This window comes from Dermacentor andersoni, chromosome 1 (genome assembly GCF_023375885.2).
Source record: "Dermacentor andersoni chromosome 1, qqDerAnde1_hic_scaffold, whole genome shotgun sequence".
NCBI lineage: Eukaryota > Metazoa > Arthropoda > Arachnida > Ixodida > Ixodidae > Dermacentor > Dermacentor andersoni.
The window spans coordinates 254,173,451-254,199,553 of record NC_092814.1 but is presented as its reverse complement, the minus strand read 5'-3'; the positions used below and the strand labels follow the sequence as shown (position 1 = coordinate 254,199,553).

Below are 26,103 nucleotides of genomic sequence, written 5' to 3'. Positions count from 1 at the left end.
AGTGTTTTGATTGCACCAAGTATTCTTTAGCGGTGAGCACTCACTTTCAATGTCGCCAGCAGGAAAAACAAAGCACATCGGTGTTTGCATGAGTAAAAACGTTGGTACGCTAGAAATGTTCAGCAGAGCCGATAGCAGCCACTCGTGATGTTAGATGTAATATTAGCAAAATAGGCCGGTCATTGGCAAACGGCACTTGCGAACCAAAAGCTTTGCGAATTCAGCCTCTGAGCTGTTAGAGTATTAGCAGCCGACTAAGACGTTTCGAAGAACGTCAACGCAGCTAATGATGAATAAGTGTAAGATGAGTAAGTTGAATACATAAACAAGAAAAAAGAACATAGTGCAAGAAAAAAACAGTGCGAACAAGCCTTTGTATTCTGAACGAGACAGTCTGTATTTGAAGACAGGGAATATTCCTGAACGAGGCAGTCTAATTGACGCAGTCCATTAAGCTGACAGAGAGTCGGTTCTGTTTTTGCGAAAGTCAAACGATCGGCCATTTGTTTCACGGTCCCATTATATTTTTAATGAAGTCTGTATGCATTTTATTTGGAGACAGTGCTGTTGTGATGGTGCTCAAGATATCACACATAACTTTGCAGACCACACACTTTATTGACACTTAGCATGCGCAGATAACACAGTAAACAGTAAATGGCAACAGTTAGATGACAAAGGATCGCGTGACGTGGATTAAAGCTTTGTTACGAAGTGGGTATATCTCTTCTCACTTTGCAGCCAAAACACTGCAACAACCCCCGCCCTCCTCGATTTTTTAAAAGAATAATGTTAACCCTTTATCGACGAATGTTGTCTACAGGCAAACTTGTTTTCTTGCTGAATTTAGGATTTGAGTACAAAGTTTCTGGCTAAACTTCGACCAGAACTGAATGACAGGCAGCAATCATCATTTGTGGCTTTAAATCAGGAACACAGAACAAGGTAGAAGTTCGTCACTCCAAAACGCCCTCTTTTGAAAGCCCGGTCAGAGGAGACAGACCGCTGCAAAATCTTCGCTTGTAGTGGTGTTACAAGCGTGTTGTAAAGCAAATGAAATGTAAACCTATTCTTCACATATGATGACAGCTGTTAGTGCAATATCCAAACGAAGCGAGAAGTAGCTCGGGTGAAGCCAAATTCTGATTTTATGCCTGAGTTTCTTTTTGGCCTATTGCTAAAAACGTCTCCGCAAAATATTTTTCTTTTCGCTTATTATGCTTATTTTTCATGTGTTTTGCACATTTAGATACAAAACAAACATCTTCTTGTGTATATATATGTGCCGTCATTAAAGGGTTAACATATTACACATTACATTACACGCACTTTTCCCGCCTTCTTGAGTAGAATGATTTGACGTGTCATTTCACTACAAAGGCTGTAAGCAATGACTTATAACTCCAATTATCTGCATGACCCGGATAAAAGAAACACAAATCACCTTCACTCCCATATTCAACAACTAAGTGTCCTTATTATGATCATACATGATCCTTTTTACTTTCTTAAAGAACCTTGTTAAAACTTCTATATTATAGATGCTATTGGATACATGTGTTGCAGCACATAATGACATCTAGATTTGGTCTTTTTTCAGAGAAGAAATACTGCACGAACAAGCATCCGACTTCACGATCACTGGTATATATTATTGTGCATTTTTGTCGAAATAACCTTAACACGTGCCACTGGCCTTTTATGGCACTAGAATATACACTTGGAATTAATCTGAAGCCTTTTGAGCCCATATTATGCTCTAAAGAAAGGCGCACCCTTTGGGGTGTATATTTCCCACACAATAATAGTCACCTGTCATGCTTTTGTTTTCTTTCTTGAAAATGCAGTGCTCGTTACTTTCCTGTCGAGAATGTGTCTGTCATGTTGATAACGCGCATGCCGTTCGTGACTTGGAAGTACCGGGCTCGCAGCGTTAAAGAAAGGAAATGCGGGCAAGACAGATGGCAATTATAGTTGTTTGGCGAATATATACGCCCCAAAGGGTTCAGCTGTTTATAGAGAGTACTCTTAAAATCGGCACGCTTTTGAGTTCCCTTGGTCTTTTAGAGCTGCGCACGAAACCAATTTTGCGAACAGCAACGAGCACTGTTTGTTGCTCTTAACAATAACGAAGATAACTAACTTCTTATTGAAATGTTTGCCTAAACGTAAAACGTTCTAGAATAAAAAAAACACAAGCTTTTGTTTTATGCTTCTCGAAATGAGCTAAGCTCATATCGAACTAAGGTACCATCACAGAAAGAACTACAACTTCAACATTTTATCTCAGATGTCACTGTCAAGAACAGTGACAACTACAAGAAAAATTTTTATTAACAGGAAATCTACTTTGAAAATTTTCTAACCCCCCATATATGTGCAACGTTTACTTATATTACTGTTAACCTCAAGCAATGCGGACCCTGACGGCAGAAACGAATGTTCTGAAAGTTCATCGATGCTTTACTGTGGCGCATTTCCGTCGCAGCCATAAGCATATTTTACACTTTAGGAAGCCGCCCGTTATTCAACAATTATTGAATAAAGTTTTGCTCTCCTGAGGTGCGACATTTATACCATAAGCGTCATTAGAAAGTCGCAGACAACAATTTGAAGGAAAAGCCATTTTGCAAAGACAGTGGACAGATATGACAAATTGGTTCTTTCAGGGAAACACATTTCACTAAAACACGACATGCGGTACACGACAAGTAATAACAAGTCCTGTTACGTCTTACATGGTAATTTGCGACATGTAGCAAAACAGTTAATGACGATAGCCGTGCACAGCTGTGTCAGATTGCTTTGATTGCGCTCTACTGCAAGCTCCGCTGGTGAATTTCATACTTACGAAGTTAATGTTGTTGGAACATTTTTTGTCGGTGCCTGCTAGACATATAAATATTCAGAATTACAAAATATATCAGTGACTAAGTTTGATAAGCAGTTGCATTTGAAGGTGTACTTCCACGCATTTGGAAGATAACAGGTACGTTTGTGTTCTTGAAACACTACAATCTTGAAAACATCTGGCGCGTAGACAATTACGCTGTCAGTTATTAGGATCAATGCTTTTTTCTCTGGAAAAAATGTCGGATGTTTTGAATGGTAGTCATTAGAAAAGACTGTGTCCAGCCTATGGGAGGTTCTTTATACGGGAAGAGATATGTAGGGCAACAAGTTTCCTAACGATAAAAAAAGAACCCCTGCTTTTTATATTTACTGGGATAATCAAATACTGCCATAATTCCTCCTACACTGCTCGATATAGATCGATAAGGTTATATCTAGAGACAGAACGTTACCCTATACACAAATTTTGCTTTGTGTCGTTGAACACTTTCTAAAACAAACGCATGTACTTATGTAGCTATATAGAATAATTGTCTTTGCTAAAGTTGCAGAGTCGTTGAATCTTCTTTTTATATTTATCTCGGAGAGAAAATCGAACGGCTGTCTAAAGCTTGCTTATTCTATTTTTGCACCATACAATGCGCGTATGTGTAAGTGTTCGATATATACATAGGGTACAACAGCAGGTTATATTATGTAAATATATGTATATGTATATATATATGTGTGTGTGTGTGTGTGGTGTGTGCGTGTGTGTGTGTGTGTATACACCTATATACTTAACTCTCACACAGGAAGAGATTACGAAGCACCTACATGCAAGACGCAAATACATGGCAAAAACTACTAGTGAGCGCTGTCACGAGCTCTTCTTCAGTTGTAAATATGCCACCTGATGGCAACAATATCTCTCAGAAGCGTGTGTCATTGTCAGTGTGTCAGTGAAGGTATCCTCTACATCATCAATTCATCATCGCCACAACACCAAGAATAGGTTCAAAAGCACATAACAAGTTGACAGAGTGGTTCAACAATGCCACTGATATCTTTCACAGAGCACTGACCTTTGGAAACACGTAGCAGCTCACAAACGTGACGGGATACATGTAGAAAATATCTGCGCACTCCAGCAAGTTATTCCATGCACTCATGTGAAGCATCCTATCTACACGAAACGAGAAACGTTTAAAATAAAAGAAATAGATGAATACATTTCGGAGCGCTGCAATTAAACTCAAGGTTGGACATTCTCATTTACCCTGTCATTCAAGATTGCTGAGAACTTTTTCATGTGGGGTGGCCACTGTTTTGGTGCCATAGGAGCATGCTGTATTCAAAACCGCGCATAACATTTGTGGCGTGAATACCAGATACAATTTTTTTTTACCTTTTGGCATATCCTTTAGCAGGATTCGGGTTGCTGTCCCTGGTAAAACATAGATAGTCACGCAGAAGTAAGTGACTGAAATTCTAACGCAAGTGGACGTTGCATTTTTTGTTTTGCTTCAAAATGACAAGATATTGTAACAGCCACAGTAATGTGAAGTTTTAGCAAATCCACGTAAATCGCTGCGCTAAACATGTTTTTAATATGGTTAATGATACACACACATCTTACAGTGAATAGACAACTATCTAAGAAACATCCAGTGCGTGATACCTGGGAGAATAAAATGACGGGAAGCGATTAACAAGCAGTTCCCTTAGTGATTTCCTGCATCTTGAGCAGCGTGCGCGCAAGTAGCTGTCATATACTGCACACAAGCGGCGTTATACTTCAACGCACAAAAATAAAATGAGGGTGAGCAGGAGTGGCTACTCGCGACAAATATGCACCCACAATTTGACGCATCCGACAGATAAGTCTGTGCAGGACACACAGTTTTTGAGGCAAATTCTGAGCAATGTCATCGCTTGCAGAGCTGAAGCACTGGTGGCGTCCACATTGGGGATCTGCAACTCGGAAGGATGACTTGGGAAGGGTGTTTCGAAGACACGGAAACTCAAGCACATATTGTTGTGCCTGTCGGCCATTCTAACCGGGGACAGCTACAGATATCACGTCGCTGGCCCATGTACGACCATGTGCCAGTGCTACTATCTGGTGATTGTATAGAATGATATATAAAAAAATTTTGCAGACTCCTGCTGCACGACATATACGGGGCTAAGCGTACCACATTCTATCAGCCTACATGCCCCTTCTTCCTCTCTCTCTCTGTCTGTCTGTCTGCCTCTTCGCAGTAACTTCATTTCTGTACATGTGCCGAGCGCTTTCTTTAACATTGGGGTTTGAATGAGGGTGAGGGGATCAGTGCGACATGGTGCAGCAGGTGACACTCACGACGCAATGCTTGTTGGTCGTACTAGGCGCCCACGGTGGGTATTGAGTACATGAAGCGTTTGATGTCGCAGGAGAAGCAAACAATGAAGCTAAATACATAGCTAAAAGTTCACTTACATAATTCTGCGCTCCTTAGGCGCGCTTTGCACCGTGTAGCTTATAATCACATTCCCTGTTTCATGAATGCTCTCCATAATGTTTCCAAGAAACAATGCGCAGCAAAGTAAATGATCTTCCTGATCCCTGCGCATCAACAGCAACGTACGAATGTTAGGTCCTGTGTGAACACAATCCTTAAAGCTCAAACTACCTGTTGTTCTGGAGCTGGGTCGGTAGCCAGACACTCGCGCGCACACAAACACACGTTACACTTGTGCTGGAGAAGCACGGAGCCTTGTTTCCCGGTTCCTTGCGTCGCCCCAACTATTTCGTCTGGAAATGACTGAGTAGTTAATCCATCCTCGGTCGCTGTCCTGATTATATTCAGTGGTGTATGCTGGAATGGCTTTTGTGGGGCCTGCAATCAACGTGCAGCCAACACAATCGGGCAAGAGCTCAAAATGAAGCACAGGCCAACGGCGGCTGCTGTGCGTCTCTGAGAAGCTGACGCAGCGGCTATTGCCAGACCACGCCCACGCCTTTTACACCAGCTGGTGACTGGTGTCGACCAGCGCGTTCTTGCTTGTGCTGCCCTTGCCAGCTGGAGCGACGAAAGTGCTGCGATTGAGGCGCACTGAGCCACCTCCCACGACGCTCGAGTAGGTTCCTGCCACGGTGCGTTCGGTGCCGCCGCGGCTGTCTCGAGAGCCGCGGGCGGCGCCACAGCTGAGCATGCGCTTGAAGGCGCGCCGAAACTTGATGGACATGGCGTTGTACAGGATTGGGTTAATGGCGCTGTTGATGAATATCATGGTCTTGCAGAACATGAGGTACCACAGCTCCATGTAGCGTTTCTCGGCGAACGAGTTGTAAACCAAGAGCACCCGGTATGGCAGCCAGAGAGTCGCAAACACGGCCACCACCACGAACAGCATCTTTACCACCTGCGCGGTAGAGGAAAAAAAACACGCACAAATACGTCATCCGGGTGCTACAAAAAAGAAGAATGTCATCAGGTTTAGAATAGGGGCACGAGAGCACAGTGTCAGACTGAAGTTATTTACAAAGGTTATCGTCAGTTCAGTTGCTTTTCTGCACAAATTCAAGCTTAATATCTCATAACAATTAGTGATGCTACAATGACTTTCTTGCAATAGTGCATTGATACCATGATGTTCACACCTCTGAATTTCTTACTCTGTTCCTTATCCTTATTTGATGGTACAGGCGCAAGAAATTTGTGTTCACAGCCCAAACAAACGGCGTCAATGCAAAAGTTGTTGCTTTGGCTATCTAAACGTGAATTGTATGTGAAGTCGCATACTCGTTGATCTTCGCTGCAGTAAACTTGTCTACATCTACTTAGGGTAGTCCACGTCACATGCTCCCACATGTGCTGCTGAACGGTACTTAATGAAGCGGAATGTTTATGGTCCGGCATAACAGCGTTTCGTGCGATATGCTACTGCTGCTGCGTAGAAACGACATGCGCTCCCCAACGGAAGAAAACATAAACTATCGCTCTAAAGACCCTTAATGCGGCTTTAAAAAATTTCCCCAGTCCTTCAGTAAGACCATTTGTGTCGCAACGGGGACGGAAATGCTCCCATTGCAACATTGGCCTTCTACCTGCAAGTATCATTTATTCATGAAAACGCTTCAAAGCTCAATGAAAAGACGGAAGACAGAGGTATGACAGGTATTGTCAAGATGAATGTCAATCAACTAGCTCACTTACTTATATTGCCGGAGTGTCATTTCACTGAGAGGCTTACAAAATTAATGGCCTATGTCTAGCATTGTTTGTGATTGACATCTGCCAATCTCAGACAATGTTATATGTGTTTTCTTATAGCCAGCTGAATGAGGTATTGACCGATGTACTTGTAGTAACGTTTGTATTTCTTGGCCAACATAGAAAATGGGTAACTCAAGGTTTTCAAGAAGAAAGAGCTCCTAAAGCACTTTTCAATGAATACTTGCAGGTTGGCAGCTTCATCAAGTGGGACGCTTCCTTCCGCTTGTAATCGCCTCCACTGTCTTTTTTTTTTCGATTGATATTTGCGAATGATGGGTCACCATCATGGACCCGTATTCACAAGAAGAGTCTTACGGTAAAACTGTTTGTAAGAGCATATTTTCACCAATTATGACGTCGGACATATCATTAGCGAAAGCCACCGCCATGTCTTATGAACATAAAGCATTGTGAATTCGTCCCATAATTGCCAAGTTGACCTAGTTTGTCTGCGCTTTGTCAGAGCGCTTTCGTAATGATGCGCCCGCTTTGCTTCGAGAGAAGACTTGCAAGAGCAGGAAACAACTTCTTTATTAATATTAGTGCCTGGATTGAATCAAAGTCACAAGTTTCCATTCGGAACCTCATCCAAGACGTACAACTAAACGCTGTAATTTAAGCCAAACGAACTTCCCAGTTGTTTCATGTTTTCCGCTGCGGGGCAGGTGCGGCCGTATTATGTAGCAATGATTAAATGTTCGAGGAAGAGCTCGCGTACTGCTGACACAGGCTTAGTTCTTCAGAAAAACAGGAATACAGTTTGATACTTCTGAATTTGATCCGTGTTTGTATTCTTGAAGAGCACGGGTTGAGTGCGTTCCAACGAATGCGGAACTGATACAGTGTTCATAGTACAGCAAATGTAGCCCGGCAAGAAAGTGCAGAGATCAGCCGACCGTTGGCGTTTAATCACAATTGTCTCCAGCGACGGAAGAGAGACATGCATAACACGATAATGCGCAGAAGCAACGCGTTGTCCTAATTGATAAAAGCAGGGTATTTTACATTATCTCTGAGCTGTGTTACAGGGTGCCACAAGTACCCCAGTATATGTTGTGCGCCGAATGCAACGTTTTATATGCCTTTATTATAGCCTTTAGGCATTTGTGTACATAAAATTGTGACTGCTTGAACAAGAACAAGATCTGACATCTGTTCTAAATAAAAAAAAAACATTTTTAAATTTTAAGCTCGTTATTCAGTAAAACGTATCACATTAGGTCATCGGTTTGTGAACCACTCAGAACAGAAGTGATTTACGCACTTTTTACAAATTTAACCGCGTCAAGCAGAGGGAAACCATGTGTTATCGCTAACAATCTCAAATAGAGCATCATATATTCACAAGCTGCAAAGAAAGAAAAAAAAAGAGGAAAGAAAATGAATTTATCGACGACCAATTTCATATATTTCAGGTCACTATAGTCGCATCATATTGCGTCAAAAGCACAGTCTCTGAATACATTCTCTGTCGTATATTGAAAACACAATATTACATAATGTAAAAGAAGATCCCAGGACACCTAAGCACTTCCTATGAGGTGTGAAGGCGAAAGCATTAACGCTCACAAGAACGGCCCCAAATTATCGCGAAAAGGCTACCGTGCTATATTCATTACAAATGTCCTTTCAAAAATAATGGGCCACCTAATTTATTCACAACTAATGAAATTTCTGTTATATGTAAATTTTTTTCACCCCTGTCAATAGGGCTCCCAAAAGATCGGTCGTGCTCTACCCAACTAGTCCTATTCATTCACGATATCAAGACAAACTTAGCCGTTAATGTACCTGTCGACGCATTCTTTTCAGATTTTGAAAAAGCTTTGGACAAAGTTGCTTACCAACACTTTCTACTGAAGCTCTCACATTTAAACCTTAACCCCATTGTACTAAATTGGGTGCGCAACTTCCTTAATATTCGTCAACAGTTTGTGGGGGCTACACCGGCTGTCTCAGGCGTGCCCCAGGGCAAAGCTGGAAATTTCGGTGCAGATAGCATGATGGTCATAACACAGAGTGCACAGCTCTACTAGCTAGGAGGCGCTGGTTTAGCACACGGGGTGAAACACTCGGCTTCTGAGCGCGGGGTCGTAACTCCCTACCACCGAACGTTTTTCCTTTCGCATTTATTCTGTTTTTTAACACATTAATTTCTTGATAGCGATTGCCGAGGTGAAGTTGGAACATAGGCGAGAGCTCGCGCGGTCAAGGCACGCGCGGACAAGAGGCTTCAGAGAGCGAGGGTGACGGGGCTTCGCGGCGATGCCCGCTCCCCTCACTCTGGCGTGCCAGCCCGGCACCAGGTCCGCTCTGCTTCGTCGAGGCGAGCACGTGACGTGGCGCTGCACCAAATGGGAATTGAGCCACCGTTTCGCGTCTACAGAAGCCGGCTTTTTCGCTCAATGGGACATTTGATGTCTTCGCACCGAAACGTTGGCGGTAGCGAGTTTCGAACCTACGACCCTACGCGCAGAGGCCGTGTGTCTTACCCACTGGGCTAAACAAGCGCCTCCCAGATAGCGGGCCTGTGCACGCTACTTTATGACCTCGTGCTACTTGGACCAAAGTTTCTATTGCCAAGCGCGGCGTGACGAAAACACTGTCATTCTACCTTGCCCGACTGCCATAGAAGCTGTGGCAGTCGGGCAAGGTAGCATGACGCCACGGATCGAAGTGCACCGGCCTTGTGCTATCTAGCAGGCGTTGGCCAAGTGCCTCAACGCAGTCGCTTGCCCTCTTGGAGTTCATAACTCGAAGGCCCACTCAGCGACGTTGAAATAGATATTAATAATTTTGCATTCGCAACTCATAAGAAGTGCTTACGTGTCCTCGGTTGTTTCTTTCTTTGTCACCTTCTTACAGAAAATCGATACTATGTATTGGGGTAAGAAAAGTTTGCTATAATGTATTGCTCTTGGGCATTCCCATCAAATAATTATAATGATCAAATCTTAGTAATTTTTTAAATAAAAGTTTGTCGCTTTGCCAAATGTTTGTGAAAATTTTTGAGGGTCTTAAAAGATCTTATGCCACCGAAGTTACCAATAAACAGCAGTATATATTAATAACAAACCTTTGTATAGTTGCAGCAGGTTAACTTGTGCAGCGTTACACACCAAACCAAATTTTAATAATTTTCTTGCAGAACTGTTTCCCCTAATTGACCGAACATTAAAGGCCCTTCAGGTGCCCAGAAAAAGATATGCTGCGAAATGATTGTGAGCAAAGCAGTAAGTTGCCATGATTGTTTTAAAAGAAAATCTTGAGATGGTCGAGTGACACGGCTGCTACACTTGGCGTGGAATGACCCAGTTAAGAACCAAAAGCTTTGCAAATGCTGCCCCAAATGAAGTAGAGAAGTGTGAGAATAGGGCCAGTAACGCATCGTAAGTCTTTTGCAAGCAGTAACATTGAAGAAAGTAAAAAGGTGCCACATGAAAATAGAATTGAACTGCTCCTCCAAATATCGGAAAATAAAAATTCAATAGAACATGTTTTTGTTGTTTTTTAGCGAGTGCGAGGGAGAGTTTGGCTAGTTTGAGTGCGAGACACACCAGAAACGCAGCTTCAATAGCCTTCATTCCCTGTTGTTGTGACGAAAGACCAAAAGTTGAGTCAAAGAATGAATTGCAACTGTATACTGAAGTTGTTAACGCTACTCAGCTCGCGTAAGTTATACGTGACACACCCTAATCTTGTAATCTGTCAAGAAAACTAAACGTCTTAAGCTCAACTCTATAGAGCGTCTATTCTGTCCACATCATATCCTCCCGCCCTTCTTCCGTGCATCGACACGACATAAGTGCCACAATGTTGATTAGGTTTGTGTATGATTGTATGTATGTATGTATGTATGTATGTATGTATGTATGTATGTATGTATGTATGTATGTATGTATGTATGTATGTATGTATGTATGTATGTATGTATGTATGTATGTATGTATGTATGTATGTATGTACGTATGTATGTATGTATGTATATATGTATGTAGGATCGAATCCCACCTACGGCGGCCACATTTCGATGGGGCCGAAATGCGAAAACACCCTTGTACTTAGATTTAGGTGCATGTTAAAGAACCCTAGGTGGTCGAAATTTTCGGAGTCCTCCACTACGGCGTGCCTTATAATCAGAAAGTGGTTTTGGCTCGTAAAACCCCATAATGCTTTATGTATGTATGTATGTATGTATGTATGTATGTATGTATGTATGTATGTATGTATGTATGTATGTATGTATGTATGTATGTATGTATGTATGTATGTATGTATGTATGTATGTATGTATTTTGTACACATTGTCGCGGTGCGTGCCTTGTACCTAGAGTGTCTCCTCGTGGGAGCGTGGGGTGCGATTGGAAGCTAATGTTGTTTCGGCGGGGTCTGAGTGTCTCTGCTAGGAAGCCAGAGATGGTTAAAGCAATTGCCGACCGCGGTGGCCGCATTTCAGGGGGGTGACCGTTCGTGGCATTCCGATGGGTCCAGAATGCGAAAAAGGCACGTTCGTCTGTGTTAATGTGCGCGTTATGAAACCGGAAGAGTAAAAATTAGCTTGCGGCCTCCCACTACATTGTTCCTCATAGCCCTCTGCTCAATTTGGGCATGGTAAACTACGTTCATTATTATTCACCGATGTACTGAATATTGTACAGGCATATATACGTTTCGACAAACACTTTAAATGAAAACAACGTAATAAATGAAGTGCCACTTTACGCTGCTTTAATCCGGCGTTCCTGGCCATGCGATAAACTGACAAAAAAAAAAAGCGAAATTCTTGGCTGCGCTTTCTACGCACCCACATGCCACTATGTTGCCACGTTAGGCTCAGTGTAAGCACAAACCGCTGGTGCAAAAAAAAAAAAAAATTATTGATACGCGAGGGGTCACTGCGCTCGCCTTAGAGTCTTACACACACACGAATTTTACACTTCACCGCTAGTACAATATAGCGCTTCGAGAGAATTCAGCACTTCAGTTGGTGTTCATGACACGCTTACAGTTCTGTAATTTTAATGGAAGCATATACTTTCAGAAAGAGGCTGTTGACCAACTTGTAACTAATGGCACGCTTTAGGAAAGGTGGTTTGGCAATAAACTTGGCAGCACATTATTCTAGAATCAAGTTGGAGAGGTGGCCCGTACCGACTTTCTTTGGCTTAACCTCGCGGGTTTGGCGTGGGTGCTGCCTGCTGCTCGGACGGTTGGTGTCACAGCGTGGATGTATATACGAAGGTTATTTATGCGTGCCGCATGTAAGTGCCAGCAAACTGGCTTATAAAACCCATCTATCCTGACGTAAAAGGTATAGTCACCGTGAAGTGCACCTCTGTTATCTGTAATTAGAACATTCTGCTGATCCAACTCGTATGCTGGAAACCACGTGAAGGTAAGCTTCAATCAGGCGTTGCGTAATGAATACTATTACAACTCCAATTGTGTTTACTTTCATTGAACTGAATTCAATTCTGGGGTTTTAAGTGCCAAAACAACGATTTGATTATAAGGCAAGCCATAGCGGGGGACTCCAGATCAATTTTGACGACCAGGGGATCTTTAACGTGCCCCGAATGCACAGGACCACGGTCGTTTTTGCATTTTTCGTCTATTGAAATGCGGCCGCCGCGGCCGGGATTTTATCCCCTGACCTCGAGCTTAGCAGCTCCAAACTATGGCCGTCAAGCCGTTGCGGCGTTTTTTTTTTTTTTTTTATCCTTTGCTGCATGCAACATCAGCCGCCGTGGTTGCTCAGTGGCAATGGTGTTAGGCTGCTGAGCACGAGGTCTCGGGATCGAATACCGGCCACGGTGGCCGCATTTCGGTGGGGTCGAAATGCGAAAACACCCGTGTACTTAGATTTAGGTGCACGTTAAAGAACCCCAGGTGGTAGAAATTTCCGGAGTCCCCCACTACGGCGTGCCTCGTAATCAGAAAGTGGTTTTGGCACGCAAAACCCCATAATTTATTTTGCATGCAACATCATACATTATTTACGTTTACCCACCGCAAAGGTCACAGTTTCAATTGCATGCAATTTTACGTTTATGCACTACAGCGTTCACAAAGTGTGTCGCAATGCAAACATCAAATGAGGCTTCCGTGTAGCCTCCGTGGTTGCTTAGTGGCTATGGTGTTGAGCTGCTTAGCACGAGGACGCGGGAAAACATCCCGGCCATGGTAGCTGCATTTCAATGGGGGCGAAATGCGAGAACAACCGTGTACTTAGATTTAGGTGCACGTTAAAGAATCCCAAGTGGTCCAAAGTATTCGGGAGTCCCTCACTACGGCGTGCTTCACAATCAGAACGTGGTTTTGGCATCTAAAACCCCATAATTCAGTTATTAGGCTACCGTGTGAGACATATACGCAGCGATGTTACAACGACCAAGACGATGCTTGATGCTTGTCGTGGGGAAAAATGGTCATGACAGGCGAATGCACACCGAAGTACAAAACATATAAACAAATAATAAACATTTCCATAAATCTCTGGTGTTACAGTGGCACATACCGATTCTGGAGGATCTGCCTAGAATAGACACACAACAATAGTTGTACATATTGTCACGTGGTGGTGACGTTGAAGAAAGAACACAGTAGCAATACTGTGAACAAGAAAACTAACTTTTATTGGGCGAACCTGTGCCCACAAAACAGGCTACACTTATAGCGCAACGATAGCGGCGAACACGCTCGGCGATCGTCGAAAATCTCATCAGCGGGTCAAGCGCGTCGGCTTTTATAGAGCAGTCGTCGAATGTTCCAGACTAATCGTTCGGACCCGCGTGCCTTCCACAAAGTTCTACACCATTCGCGTCAGGTGATGAAATCAGATAACATAAGGTTCGGCGACAACAGACAACGGATAGAATCATCGATAACTTTCCAGAAACGTCGGATACATGCAGGCACGTCCGTCACTGTGCGATTACAGTTGTTAAGCGGCGAAATGTGGTCGCCCGATAACGATAAGTACACGTGTCAATACCCCCCTCTTAAAAAGCATCGACCCGATGCAGCAAACAAACAAACGAAGTTAATAAACAAAAGCACTCGTAGCAAAGAAAAGAACAAAAATGACGAAGTGCGTCAGCGTCCGTAAAAGGGTTTAAGGCGCACCACGTGGACCACTTCAGATCGTGCGCGGCGCCGCTGTGAATGCGAAATGCCGTCTGGCACGACCTCATAGTCCAGAGCGCCAATACGTCGGATGACCTTGTAGGGTCCGAAATAGCGTCGGAGTAGTTTCTCACTGAGTCCTCGTCGGCGTATCGGGGTCCAAACCCAAACACGGTCGCCGGGCTGGTACTCAACAAAGCGTCGTCGGAGGTTGTAGTGTCGGCTGTCGGTCCTCTGTTGGTTCTTGATCCGTAGGCGGGCGAGCTGTCGGGCTTCTTCGGCTCGCTGGAGATAGCTAGCGACGTCAACATTCTCTTCGTCAGTGACGTGGGGCAGCATGGCGTCGAGCGTCGTCGTCGGGTTCCTGCCGTAAACCAGCTTAAACGGCGTGATCTGTGTTGTTTCTTGCACCGCCGTGTTGTAAGCGAATGTTACGTACGGCAGGACGGCATCCCAGGTCTTGTGTTCGACGTCGACGTACATCGCTAGCATGTCGGCGAGGGTCTTATTCAGCCGCTCCGTAAGACCATTCGTCTGCGGGTGGTAGGCCGTGGTTCTCCTGTGCCTTGTCTGACTGTATTTCAGAATGGCTTGGGTGAGCTCTGATGACTTGATGGCCTCTAGTACTGTGGCAAGCCGCCTAAGGTGATCGTCGAAATTTCCGGCGAATACAACGACGTCATCCAAGTAAACGAGACAGGTCTGCCATTTCAATCCCGCTAAAACCGTGTCCATCACGCGCTGGAACGTTGCAGGCGCCGAGCACAGTCCAAATGGCATAACCTTGAACTCGTAGAGGCCGTCTGGGGTGATGAAGGCGGTCTTTTCGCGATCTCTTTCGTCGACTTCTATTTGCCAATAGCCAGACTTGAGGTCCATCGAGGAGAAGTACTTAGCGTTGCAGAGCCGATCCAATGCGTCGTCTATCCGTGGAAGGGGGTATACGTCCTTCTTCGTGATCTTGTTCAGACGACGATAATCGACGCAGAAACGTAGGGTTCCGTCCTTTTTCTTCACCAGGACAACAGGTGATGCCCATGGGCTTTTCGACGGCTGGATGATGTCGTCGCGCAGCATTTCGTCGACTTGTTCTCTTATAGCTTCGCGTTCTCGCGGCGAAACTCGGTAAGGGCTTTGGCGGAGTGGTCGAGCGTACTCCTCGGTGATTATGCGATGCTTGGCGACTGGTGTTTGTCGAATCCTCGATGTCGTCGAAAAGCAGCTTTTGTATCGTCGGAGCAGACTTCTGAGCTGCTGTTGCTTAATCACTGGGAGACTTGGATTAATGTCGTAGTCTGGTTCGGGAACCATGGTCGTCGGGGTAGATGCGGCGGAATCCGAGAGGACAAACGCATTACTTGTTTCCAGAATTTCCTCGATGTACGCGATCGTCGTGCCCTTGTTGAGGTGCTTGAACTCCTGGCTGAAGTTTGTCAGCAACACTTCAGTTTTCCCTCCATGCAGTCGAGCGATCCCTCTTGCGACGCAAATTTCACGGTCTAGCAGTAGACGTTGGTCGCCTTCGATGACGCCTTCTACGTCAGCGGGTATTTCGGTGCCGACCGAAATAACAATGCTGGAGCGGGGCGGGATGCTCACTTGGTCTTCGAGCACATTCAAGGCGTGGTGACTACGAGGGCTCTCCGGCGGTATCGCTTTATCTTCCGACAGCGTTATTGACTTCGACTTCAGGTTGATGATTGCGCCGTGTTGGTCCAGGAAGTCCATACCGAGAATGACGTCTCGTGAACACTGTTGGAGGATAACGAAGGTGACAGGGTAAGTCCGGTCGTGAATGGTAATTCTTGCCGTACACATTCCTGACGGCGTAATCAGGTGTCCTCCAGCGGTCCGAATTTGAGGGCCTTCCCATGCAGTCTTAACCTTCTTCATCTGGACGGCGATGTGTCCACTCATGACTGAGAAATCGGCGCCTGTGTCGATTAAGGCGGTGACTGCGTGGCCGTCTAGAAGCACGTCGAGGTCGGTGGTTCTTTGTCTTGCGTTGCAGTTGGGTCTTGGCGTCGGATCACGGCTGCGTCGTGTTGAATTGAAGCTAGTACGTCGCGTCGTGAAGTAGTCTTTCGTCGGTGCAGTCTTGGCTTCCTGACTTCCTCGGGACGGTGGCGCATCGTCATTATGTCGTCGAGATGGTTTCTTCGGCGCTTTCGTCGGCGGCGGAGGATCTTCGTCAGTTCGACGAACAGCAACCGCACCTCCATCGGTTGCTGCTTTTAGTTTTCCGGATATGGGCTCGCTGACCGGCCCCGGGCTGGGCCACTGTATGGTCGGCGCTGCGGCGACAGGTAGCGGCCTGGTGATGGCGAACGCGACGGTCGTCGAGAGCTCCATTGAGTAGCGGCGAGGTAGTCGGCGATGTCACGTGGGCGCTCTCCAAGCTGTGGACGCGGCGCGTTAACGGCGAAACCTCGCAGTCCCATCTCTCGGTATGGGCATCGTCGGTAGACGTGACCTGCCTCTCCGCAGTGGTAGCAGAGCGGGCGGTGGTCAGGAGCGCGCCAAACGTCAGTCTTCCTCGGGTAGCTGCGCTGGGCGACGGGTGGGCGTGCTGGCGGCGGCGGTGGTGGTCGACGGAATTGCGGCGTTACGGGGCCCTGGCGCGGTAGTGGAAAGGGACCTTGACGGCGGGCGACGGCGGCGTAGCTCATCGCTTGCGGCTGAGGCTGCGGTGGTTCTGGTTGCACCTCAGGAACTCCAAGCGATCGGTGCACCTCTTCCTTTACGATGTCGGCGATCGAAGCCACTTGAGGCTGCGACGAAGGCAAGACCTTGCGCAGTTCTTCGCGCACAATGGCCCTGATGGTCTCGCGCAGATCGTCCGTGGCCAGTGATTGAATTCCTGCGTAGGGGGTAGAGCTTGTACGGCGGTTGAATTGCCGGTTCCGCATTTCGAGTGTCTTCTCGATGTTCGTCGCCTCACGAAGAAACTCTTCGACGGTCTTCGGTGGGCTTCTTACCATCCCGGCGAAAAGTTCCTCCTTCACACCACGCATGAGTAGGCGAACTTTCTTTTCCTCGGCCATATCCGGGTCGGCGTGGCGGAACAGACGGGTCATTTCTTCCGTAAAGATGGCAACGTTCTCGTTTGGTAGCTGCACTCGGGCGTCCAGCATAGCTTCGGCCCTTTCCTTGCGCACGACACTTGTAAAGGTGCACAGGAAGCCGCTACGGAACAGGTCCCACGTAGTCAAGGTCGACTCCCTGTTCTCAAACCACGTTCTGGCGGCGTCTTCTAAGGCGAAGTAGACATGCCGCAGCTTGTCGTCGGAGTCCCAGTTGTTGAATGTCGCGATTCGCTCGTAGGTCTCCAGCCAAGATTCCGGGTCTTCAGTCGCTGCTCCATGGAAGGTCGGTGGGTCCCGGGGTTGTTGTAGGATAACGGGGGACGCTGGGGCAGCCATTGAGGTTGTCTTGACCACGATCTTCTTTGTCGCCTCAGGTAGAAGTCCGTGCTCGGGGGGCAGGCCTTGCAGTCTGCGGCTAGCACGCTGGTCTTGGGCGGTGTCGGTTTCGTCCTCGGGCTTCGGGCTTGGATCGCGGCTTTGCGGGGGCGTTCGGTACATGAACGCACAAGCACCTCCACCAGATGTCACGTGGTGGTGACGTTGAAGAAAGAACACAGTAGCAATACTGTGAACAAGAAAACTAACTTTTATTGGGCGAACCTGTGCCCACAAAACAGGCTACACTTATAGCGCAACGATAGCGGCGAACACGCTCGGCGATCGTCGAAAATCTCATCAGCGGGTCAAGCGCGTCGGCTTTTATAGAGCAGTCGTCGAATGTTCCAGACTAATCGTTCGGACCCGCGTGCCTTCCACAAAGTTCTACACCATTCGCGTCAGGTGATGAAATCAGATAACATAAGGTTCGGCGACAACAGACAACGGATAGAATCATCGATAACTTTCCAGAAACGTCGGATACATGCAGGCACGTCCGTCACTGTGCGATTACAGTTGTTAAGCGGCGAAATGTGGTCGCCCGATAACGATAAGTACACGTGTCAATATGAAAAGGCTAACTCAAAGAAAATCAAGTAAACAAAAATCCGAGGACACCTAAGCAGGCCAGTGCGTCATCATCGCTCAGTGGGGACGACACAACTATCGTCGACCCTGACGAGGAAGTGGCTTATATGGCGGAAGTGGATAACGACGGCTTCAAGGTGGTGAGTCATCGCAAGCAAAGAACGGTCGGAGTCCCAGTGGTAGTTTTGCCAACAGAGAAAGGAGTTGATTTGAGAGAGCGGAACCCTATCAGGCTCTTCGAAGCCATTAAAGTACTGCTGGGATCTGCCCCGATTCGCAGCCGCTTCACAACGCAAGGTGCTCTTTATTTAGATATCGCAACGGAAGAGCAAGTTGACATTCTGCTCCGGTGCTCTCAAATAGGTGATATAAGAGTTAAAGCCCGGCTGCCCCACTCCTACATGACTAACACATGTGTTATTAGGGGAGTACCAGTGTGGTATTCGGAAAGCGACCTTCTGGACTACTTGAAACCGCAAGGTGTTCTGCACGTGAAACGTCTGATGCGCCGGGTGGACACTCAAGAAAAAGAATGGGCAGCGAAACCTACTACTTCTGTTGTGATAACGTTTGCTCCCAACACCGAGCGCCCCGAAAAAATTGACCTCGGCTTTACCAAGCATGCAGTCAAAGAATTCGTTGAACCTCCTCCCCGATGCTTTAGGTGCCAACGCTTTGGGCATGTAGCCAAAGTTTGCATCAAAGATCAACGTTGCAAACGATGCGGTGGCGCCCACGATTACAAAGCCTGCAAGGCAGATTTTGCTTGCGCTAATTGTGGTGGTGACCATCCAGCGAGTTTCGGTGGCTGCCCCTTCCGTGTAAGCGCCTTACACCGCCGAGTGTCCTTCATTAGTGGTCCCAAACCACAACCTACTAAGAAGCGGATACCTGGAAGTGACGAGTTCCCGGCGTTAGATTCGGAAGTTGAGTTCCCTGCGTTAGAGTCGGAAGTTCGTTGCATGGTAACAAGCAACGTCAGTGAGCAACATGAGCCTAGCAAGACGGCAAAATCATCTGTGGGTGAGTCGGTTGTTCGATCTGCTGCAGCAAAAAGTGTCCAAGTTCCTCAGCGACCAGATCACAGCCAGACTCGACAACATGGAGGACATTCCCTCGCCTGAAAAGGGATGAAGAAACCAGAGGCAATGGCCAAGAGTGGGTCCCCATCCGCAACTTTTGTTGAAGTTGTGAGGCAGTGCGTACAGCAAAATAAGGAGCTCAAAAATCAGGACCTGTCCGACCTTCTGCGAGTTTTGTTTGAAGTCCTGCGTTCATATGTTCAGGCAATGCAGACTGGCCCCTTAAAGAACTTTCTACAGCTCGTTCTTTCCTTTGAGTCAATGATTACCACCTTCGCAGCGACCTTTACCTTATAATATGGCTAGTCTTCTTCAACCTCGTGCAACTAAAAATCACCGAAAAGTGCCGTTTATTATGCAATGGAACTGCGCTGGGATTATAAGTCGATTAGCAGAACTTAAATTATTTCTGAAAGATACGTGTGTTCCAGTATTGGCCCTCTCGGAGGCTGGCCTACCAAGCGGGAGATCTCTGACTGGATATGTCGCCCATAAGAATTGCAGCATAAAGTCATTTCCCGCGGGAAGTGCCGCCCTTTACATACGAAGAGAGATTCCTCATGTGGCTTTAAACGTCACCGATCTTTGCACCGATAGTATTGAGGTAGCGGCTGTGAGGATACGTCTTGGCTTCCGAACTCTTTCTGTTGCATCCGTATACGTGTCTCCGCGGAAGAAGGTAGCAATGGACTTGTTTCTGCAGCAGCTTTGTGACCGTTGTCCAGCGCCCCGAATTATCTGCGGGGACTTCAACGCCCATCACTCTCTCTGGGGTGACAGGAACACAGATTCCCGCGGACGCAAACTTGTAGAAGTTATTGATAGTTTGGACTTGTGCGTGGCCAATGACGGAAGTCCCACTTTCTTCCGGCCTCCAGCCTCAGCCACATCTATAGACCTAACCTTGCATTCATCTGACGTCCGCGTGAAGTGGTCAACTGCAGCTGACCGCATGGGAAGTGATCACTATCCAATTTTTGTGTTTACTGCCGACTTCCACATGCGCGACTCTAAAATTAGCCATGTTGTTAATTGGGACAAATACAGGGAGAAACTTGCATATGTTTCTGGTGATGTGATTGACAAAATGATTTCTCGTAAGATGGCTGCTACCACAGCGGTCAAGTTGCCTAATCATTTTCCGACTCCGGATTTAAAACTCAGGAACCTTTGCGCAGCGCGCAGAAGGGCGGAGCGACAACTGATGCGGAAGAAGGACGACAGATCCTTGAAGACGACCTTCAATAGGCTTAACTCTGCCATTCGACGCCATACGAACAAGCTCTGCAGGTCGCAGTGGGCGTCCTTCTGCGCTAGCTTGACGGTTTTCTCACCGATGACGAGAATTTGGCAAGTCATTGGTAGTCTTGCTGGTGATTCTCGTCCTAGTAAACCTTTCGAAGCGCTTGCACTGCGCAAGCAGAAACCTCTCGTGTGCTTGGCAGAGGAATCTGCAGATGCATTCGTAAGTGCAAGTTCAGGAATTCATCCCTGCGCTCCGCCTGCAACATCTACGTCGGTGATGGACGCCCCGTTTACACTTCGAGAGCTACAGACAGCACTCAGCAGCCTGCGGCGTCGATGTGCTCCAGGTCCTGACGGCATCACCAATCAGATGATGCAGAACCTACCTCTGGAACACCGGAAGATGCTCCTAAGCTATTTCAATCGAGTGTGGGAGACTGGCGACGTTCCTCCTTCATGGAAGGTGGCTTGTGTTGTCCCAGTGCTGAAGCCCGGCAAAGAAATGACAGACTTGACCTCGTATCGTCCGGTATCACTGACGTCGTGCGTGGCTAAACTCATGGAGAAGCTGGCAAGTAAGCGTTTATCTTGGTGGCTCGAAGATAGAAGGGCTCTACCAACATGCATGACTGGATTCCGAACAGGTTTAAGCGCGCAAGATAGCGTCTTGGACTTGATAAGCCATATTGAACATCATAGAGCTTTCGGTCTTTCAACACTAGTTATTTTCCTAGACGTATCAAAGGCTTATGATAGCGTCCTTCAGAGCTCAATACTAAATAGTTTGCAAGCCATGGGCGTACAGGGCTATCTTCTGCGATTATTTCACTCATTTATCAGTGATCGTAAAATTCAAGTGCGGTTAGGAAGTACCACAAGCACCGAAAGGGCGGTATCACGAGGTGTACCTCAGGGAAGTGTTCTTTCCCCAACGCTCTTTAACGTTGTAATGGCTGGTCTTCCCGCTGAAGTGCAAAAACATTGCAGGCATGTCCATATGTCGATATACGCGGACGACATTTGCCTTTGGTTAACCGGATATCAACACAAGCGTTTAGCTCTGATAGCTCGACAGGCATTACTTTTAGTTCAAAATTACCTTCAAGGTGTTGGGTTGACTCTCTCGGTGGAAAAATCTGGCTTCATCATGTTTCCAGGTAGAGGAAGAAGGTATGCGCGGCTGAAGATAGACCTTGATCAATCTTGCCTTCGACAATTGAAACACAAGCGCTTTTTGGGTGTCATTATTGATTACCGACTACAGTGGCGACGAGCTGTGGACTCGGTTGTGACATCGATATCTTCGCGTCTCAATGTGATCCGTAGAGTTGCGAGTGAGCAATGGGGAAATCACCCTTCCTCAATGATCAGGTTGCACGATGCACTAGTGACGAGTCGGATAATGTATCAGCTCCCTTTAATTTCCCCCTCGATATCACAGCTGGAACGACTTGAGGTTCTGCACAGAAAGGGCCTGAGAAGGGCTCTTGGCGTTCCGCAGACTGCTCCTAACAAAGCAGTACTTTGTGAATCTCTATCGAGACCTCTTAGCCTAGTCGCTTCACAAAGGTTATTGATGCAAATTGGCCGCCTCAAACAGACGGCAACCGGCCGAGCCCTTCTACAGCGCCTTCGAAAGAGATCTGAGTCCCGAGCGTACTTGGCACTAAATACTCTTGGTTACCTGGGTCTTGACACTAGAGGTCGAACTAAGAGGTTGAAACCACCTTGGTCATTCGCGAGCCTCGGTTGTTCGTTGACAATTCCTCACGTACGCGCTAAGCGGAATTCTACTCTGGCGGCAACGCGTTCGCTGGTACTGGAACATCTTGAGTCTGAATATGCACGTCATCTTCAAATCTTTACTGATGGCTCTGTGGACAAGGTCAAAGGATCTAGTGCAGCTGCTTTTCACATTCCCTCTTTGAAGTATGATTGGTCTGTTCGCTTCACTGCAGTCGTGTCCTCCACAATGGCCGAAAGCGTTGCCATTGAGGCAGCTCTAAAGAAACTACGGTTTTGTACGCCTCAGCCTGTTGTTATTCTTACAGATTCAAAATCTGCCCTTCAAAGATTAGAGCACGGGTTCCCTACTGATGCCTTATGTCTTAGCTCCCTACGCTCGGTGCACAATCTCCATATCAAAGGCTTCTCCATACGTTTCCAATGGGTGCCCTCGCACACAGGTTTCATAGGCAACGAGATGGCGGACAGCCTCGCCCATAGAGCGCTGTCTGGGAATCCATTGAGAAGAGTGCCTCAAGACGACAACAGACTCTTCAGAGAAGCAGTGTTGTGCCACCTCAGTTCTTTGTGGAGCTCACCTCACAAGCCATGTGTGATCAAGGGCCTCAAAAGAAACCAAGCCACCTTACTGCTCCGCATTCGCACGGGCTCTGCTCGAACCCCTGCGTGGATGTATAAGACTGGCCTGGCGTTATCACCATTATGTTCAATGTGTGGTGTGTGCGGTGACATAGAACATTACCTAATGTGCTGTACTGTGTATAACGCGGAAAGGAGGGTGTTATTCGGGTCCCTCAAGAAGACAGGAGTTCCTCACAGCTCTTTTCAAGACATTGTTTTCCCGCGCAGGAACCGGTTGTGTAGGAAGGAGGTCTCTCGCCTTCTTTTAAATTACCTACAGGACACAGATTTGGCCTCCACATGGTGAACTGAGGAGTGACCATTTGTATTTTGTGTGGTCTGTGTCTGATTATGCGATTTACTCATTTTAAGTGTCGCTACGGTGGAGCAATTGCCGGCAGCAACTGCAAGGCTAATCCCACCAGTAGCCTACAACAACTCAACTCAACTCAACAACTCGCTGATGATATTGCCTTGCTTAATAACTCAGGGGACCAACTGCAATGCATGCTCACAGACCTGGAGGGGCAAAGCCGAAGGGTTGGTTTAAAAATTAATCTGCAGAAAACTAAAGTAATGTTTAACAGTCTCGGAAGAGAACAGCAGGTTACGATAGGTAGTGAGGGACTGGAAGTGGTAAGATTTCTGGCAGCAGCAGCGGAGAGGCCTGGCGCGCTATCTGAACCTGCTAAAAACTTTTTACAGATCCGCCTGATCAACTGTTTTCGGAGCCCCAACTGCTGCGCAGTCTCTGAAGTCACGCAAGATATCTTCCTTTGACGTCAAGAGCCACATCATTGCCGCTACGACGGAACCGCCAGGGGAGCCAAGGCATAAAAGGACGTCCCCACGAGCCTGCAGTCATTTCTGGCAGCAGCAGCGGAGAGGCCTGGCGCGCTATCTGAACCTGCTAAAAACTTTTTACAGATCCGCCTGATCAACTGTTTTCGGAGCCCCAACTGCTGCGCAGTCTCTGAAGTCACGCAAGATATCTTCCTTTGACGTCAAGAGCCACATCATTGCCGCTACGACGGAACCGCCAGGGGAGCCAAGGCATAAAAGGACGTCCCCACGAGCCTGCAGTCATTTCTGGCAGCAGCAGCGGAGAGGCCTGGCGCGCTATCTGAACCTGCTAAAAACTTTTTACAGATCCGCCTGATCAACTGTTTTCGGAGCCCCAACTGCTGCGCAGTCTCTGAAGTCACGCAAGATATCTTCCTTTGACGTCAAGAGCCACATCATTGCCGCTACGACGGAACCGCCAGGGGAGCCAAGGCATAAAAGGACGTCCCCACGAGCCTGCAGTCATTTCTGGCAGCAGCAGCGGAGAGGCCTGGCGCGCTATCTGAACCTGCTAAAAACTTTTTACAGGTTGGTTGTTTACACTTGCTGACTTATTTAGCAAACACTCATGTTAACGTACTCTGCCGCTGCTGCTGCCACGCTGGTTCTTCTGCATTTTTTATGTTCCAAGTGCTCCTAGCCATTGTCAGTTACCCTTCCGAGAAGTATTTTCCTCTGTACCAGATAGCCGTGCTCTTAAATTACAATGAGCGATCTCAGCGATACAACCTGTGCGAACTGCATGAGAGATATATCATCTGATATCAGGCACATGGTGTGCTGCGAATGCTTAGGCCTTTTCCATTTGGGCACGTGCTCCGGAGTCTCGGAGAAAACTTTTAAGTCGAAAGGCGACGACTATAAGAAATCGTGGAAATGTACACAGTGCCGAAAGTCTGAGCCAAATGTTTCCCGTCCCAAAGATGCTGAAGATACTTCTGTTGCTGCCCTGCTTCTTGAGATGAACAGAAAGCTTGACGAGCTGCTTCCCTTAAAGAAGATGGTTCACGACCTAGAGGCCACGGTCAAGCTCATGTCTGACAAGTACGATACCATTCTTGGTGATGTAACCAGGCATGAAGGAGAGATTAAATGTCTTACCGCTAGGGTTTCAAAGCTCGAAAAAACAGACGGCTCTGGTGCAGAACTGCAGCGTATTGCTTCTTCTGTAAATGACATTGAGTACCAGAGCAGAAAGCTGAACCTCGAAGTTCATGGTCTTAAGCACGTTCGAGACGAATGCCTGCTTACAGAAATAAACGCTATCGCATCCAAACTCAAATTAGACATGCTGAATAATCGGTTAGTTTCGGCAATCCACAGGCTGCCAGCTAGAGCAGATAAAATTCCAGCCGTCTTGATACGTTTTGCGAATCAGTCGGTGAGAGATAAGTGGTTAGAGAAAAGGAAAGCGTTTCCGGCTCTTCAATCTGGCCTACATGTGATGGAAAACTTGACAACGCAAAATAGGGCTCTACTTAAGAAGGCTAAGGAATGGGCGAAAGCAAACGAATTCCGCTTTGTCTGGCACCGTGGTGGCAAGATCTTTATTAGGAAGGAAGAAGGAGATAGCGCCGATGTGGTAAAGAATCTATCTGATCTAAATAGTCTCAAATGACGAGTTAATCTGCATGCCATCATTTCACCATGTCAAGTGGAGATTGGGTATCGCCTACAGAATTACTCGACTTCATCGGTTCGGAACACTGGCTATCCACTAAATATTTTCATTTAAACTGCCAGTCTGCTCGAAACAAACATAATGAGCTAGATGTGTTATTTGCTAGTCTTAACTTTAAATTCGATTTCGTTATGTTATCTGAGACATGGTACAACCACAGTTCTCTTGTTTGGCATCTACCGGACTATCAATGTTTCAACCAATTTAGGACTACCTCTCGAGGTGGCGGTGTTAGCTTGCTTGTTCGTGACAACATTAATGTCGACTACATCGAAGAATTCTCATGTGTCACAGATGACTACGAAGTTCTATCCTTTGTCAGCGGCAGAAGCGTTTACTCGGTGTTTTATCGTCCACCTGGAGGCAATATTCCACGTTTCTTTAGTTTTCTCGAAAATTTCTTTGCATATGCATGTACGTATAAGTACGACGTAATCTGGGGTGGAGACTTTAACATTGATCTCCTAGCTGACACGTGCTTAACTCGGGAATTTCATATCCTGCTTCAGTCGCATGGTTGCTCAAGCGTTATCTCTGTTCCAACACGAGTAACCTATGCCGCGTCAACTTGCCTGGATTTGTTTATCACCAATGTTTCAACGGCTATCATAAAA

At 46.7% G+C, this 26,103-nt stretch overlaps 1 protein-coding gene across 1 annotated transcript in view; it reads right to left on the bottom strand.

Annotated features, from left to right (window-relative positions):
- Positions 1-598: 598 nt before the first annotated feature.
- LOC126548076 (thyrotropin-releasing hormone receptor-like) overlaps positions 599-26,103 on the bottom strand; it is a 469,222-nt gene continuing 443,717 nt past the window's right edge. Inside the window, exon 2 of the mRNA XM_050196169.3 lies at positions 599-6,240. Within this exon, the coding sequence (XP_050052126.1) occupies positions 5,839-6,240 (402 nt within the window). The 3' untranslated portion in view covers positions 599-5,838. The remainder of the gene's footprint in view (positions 6,241-26,103) is intronic.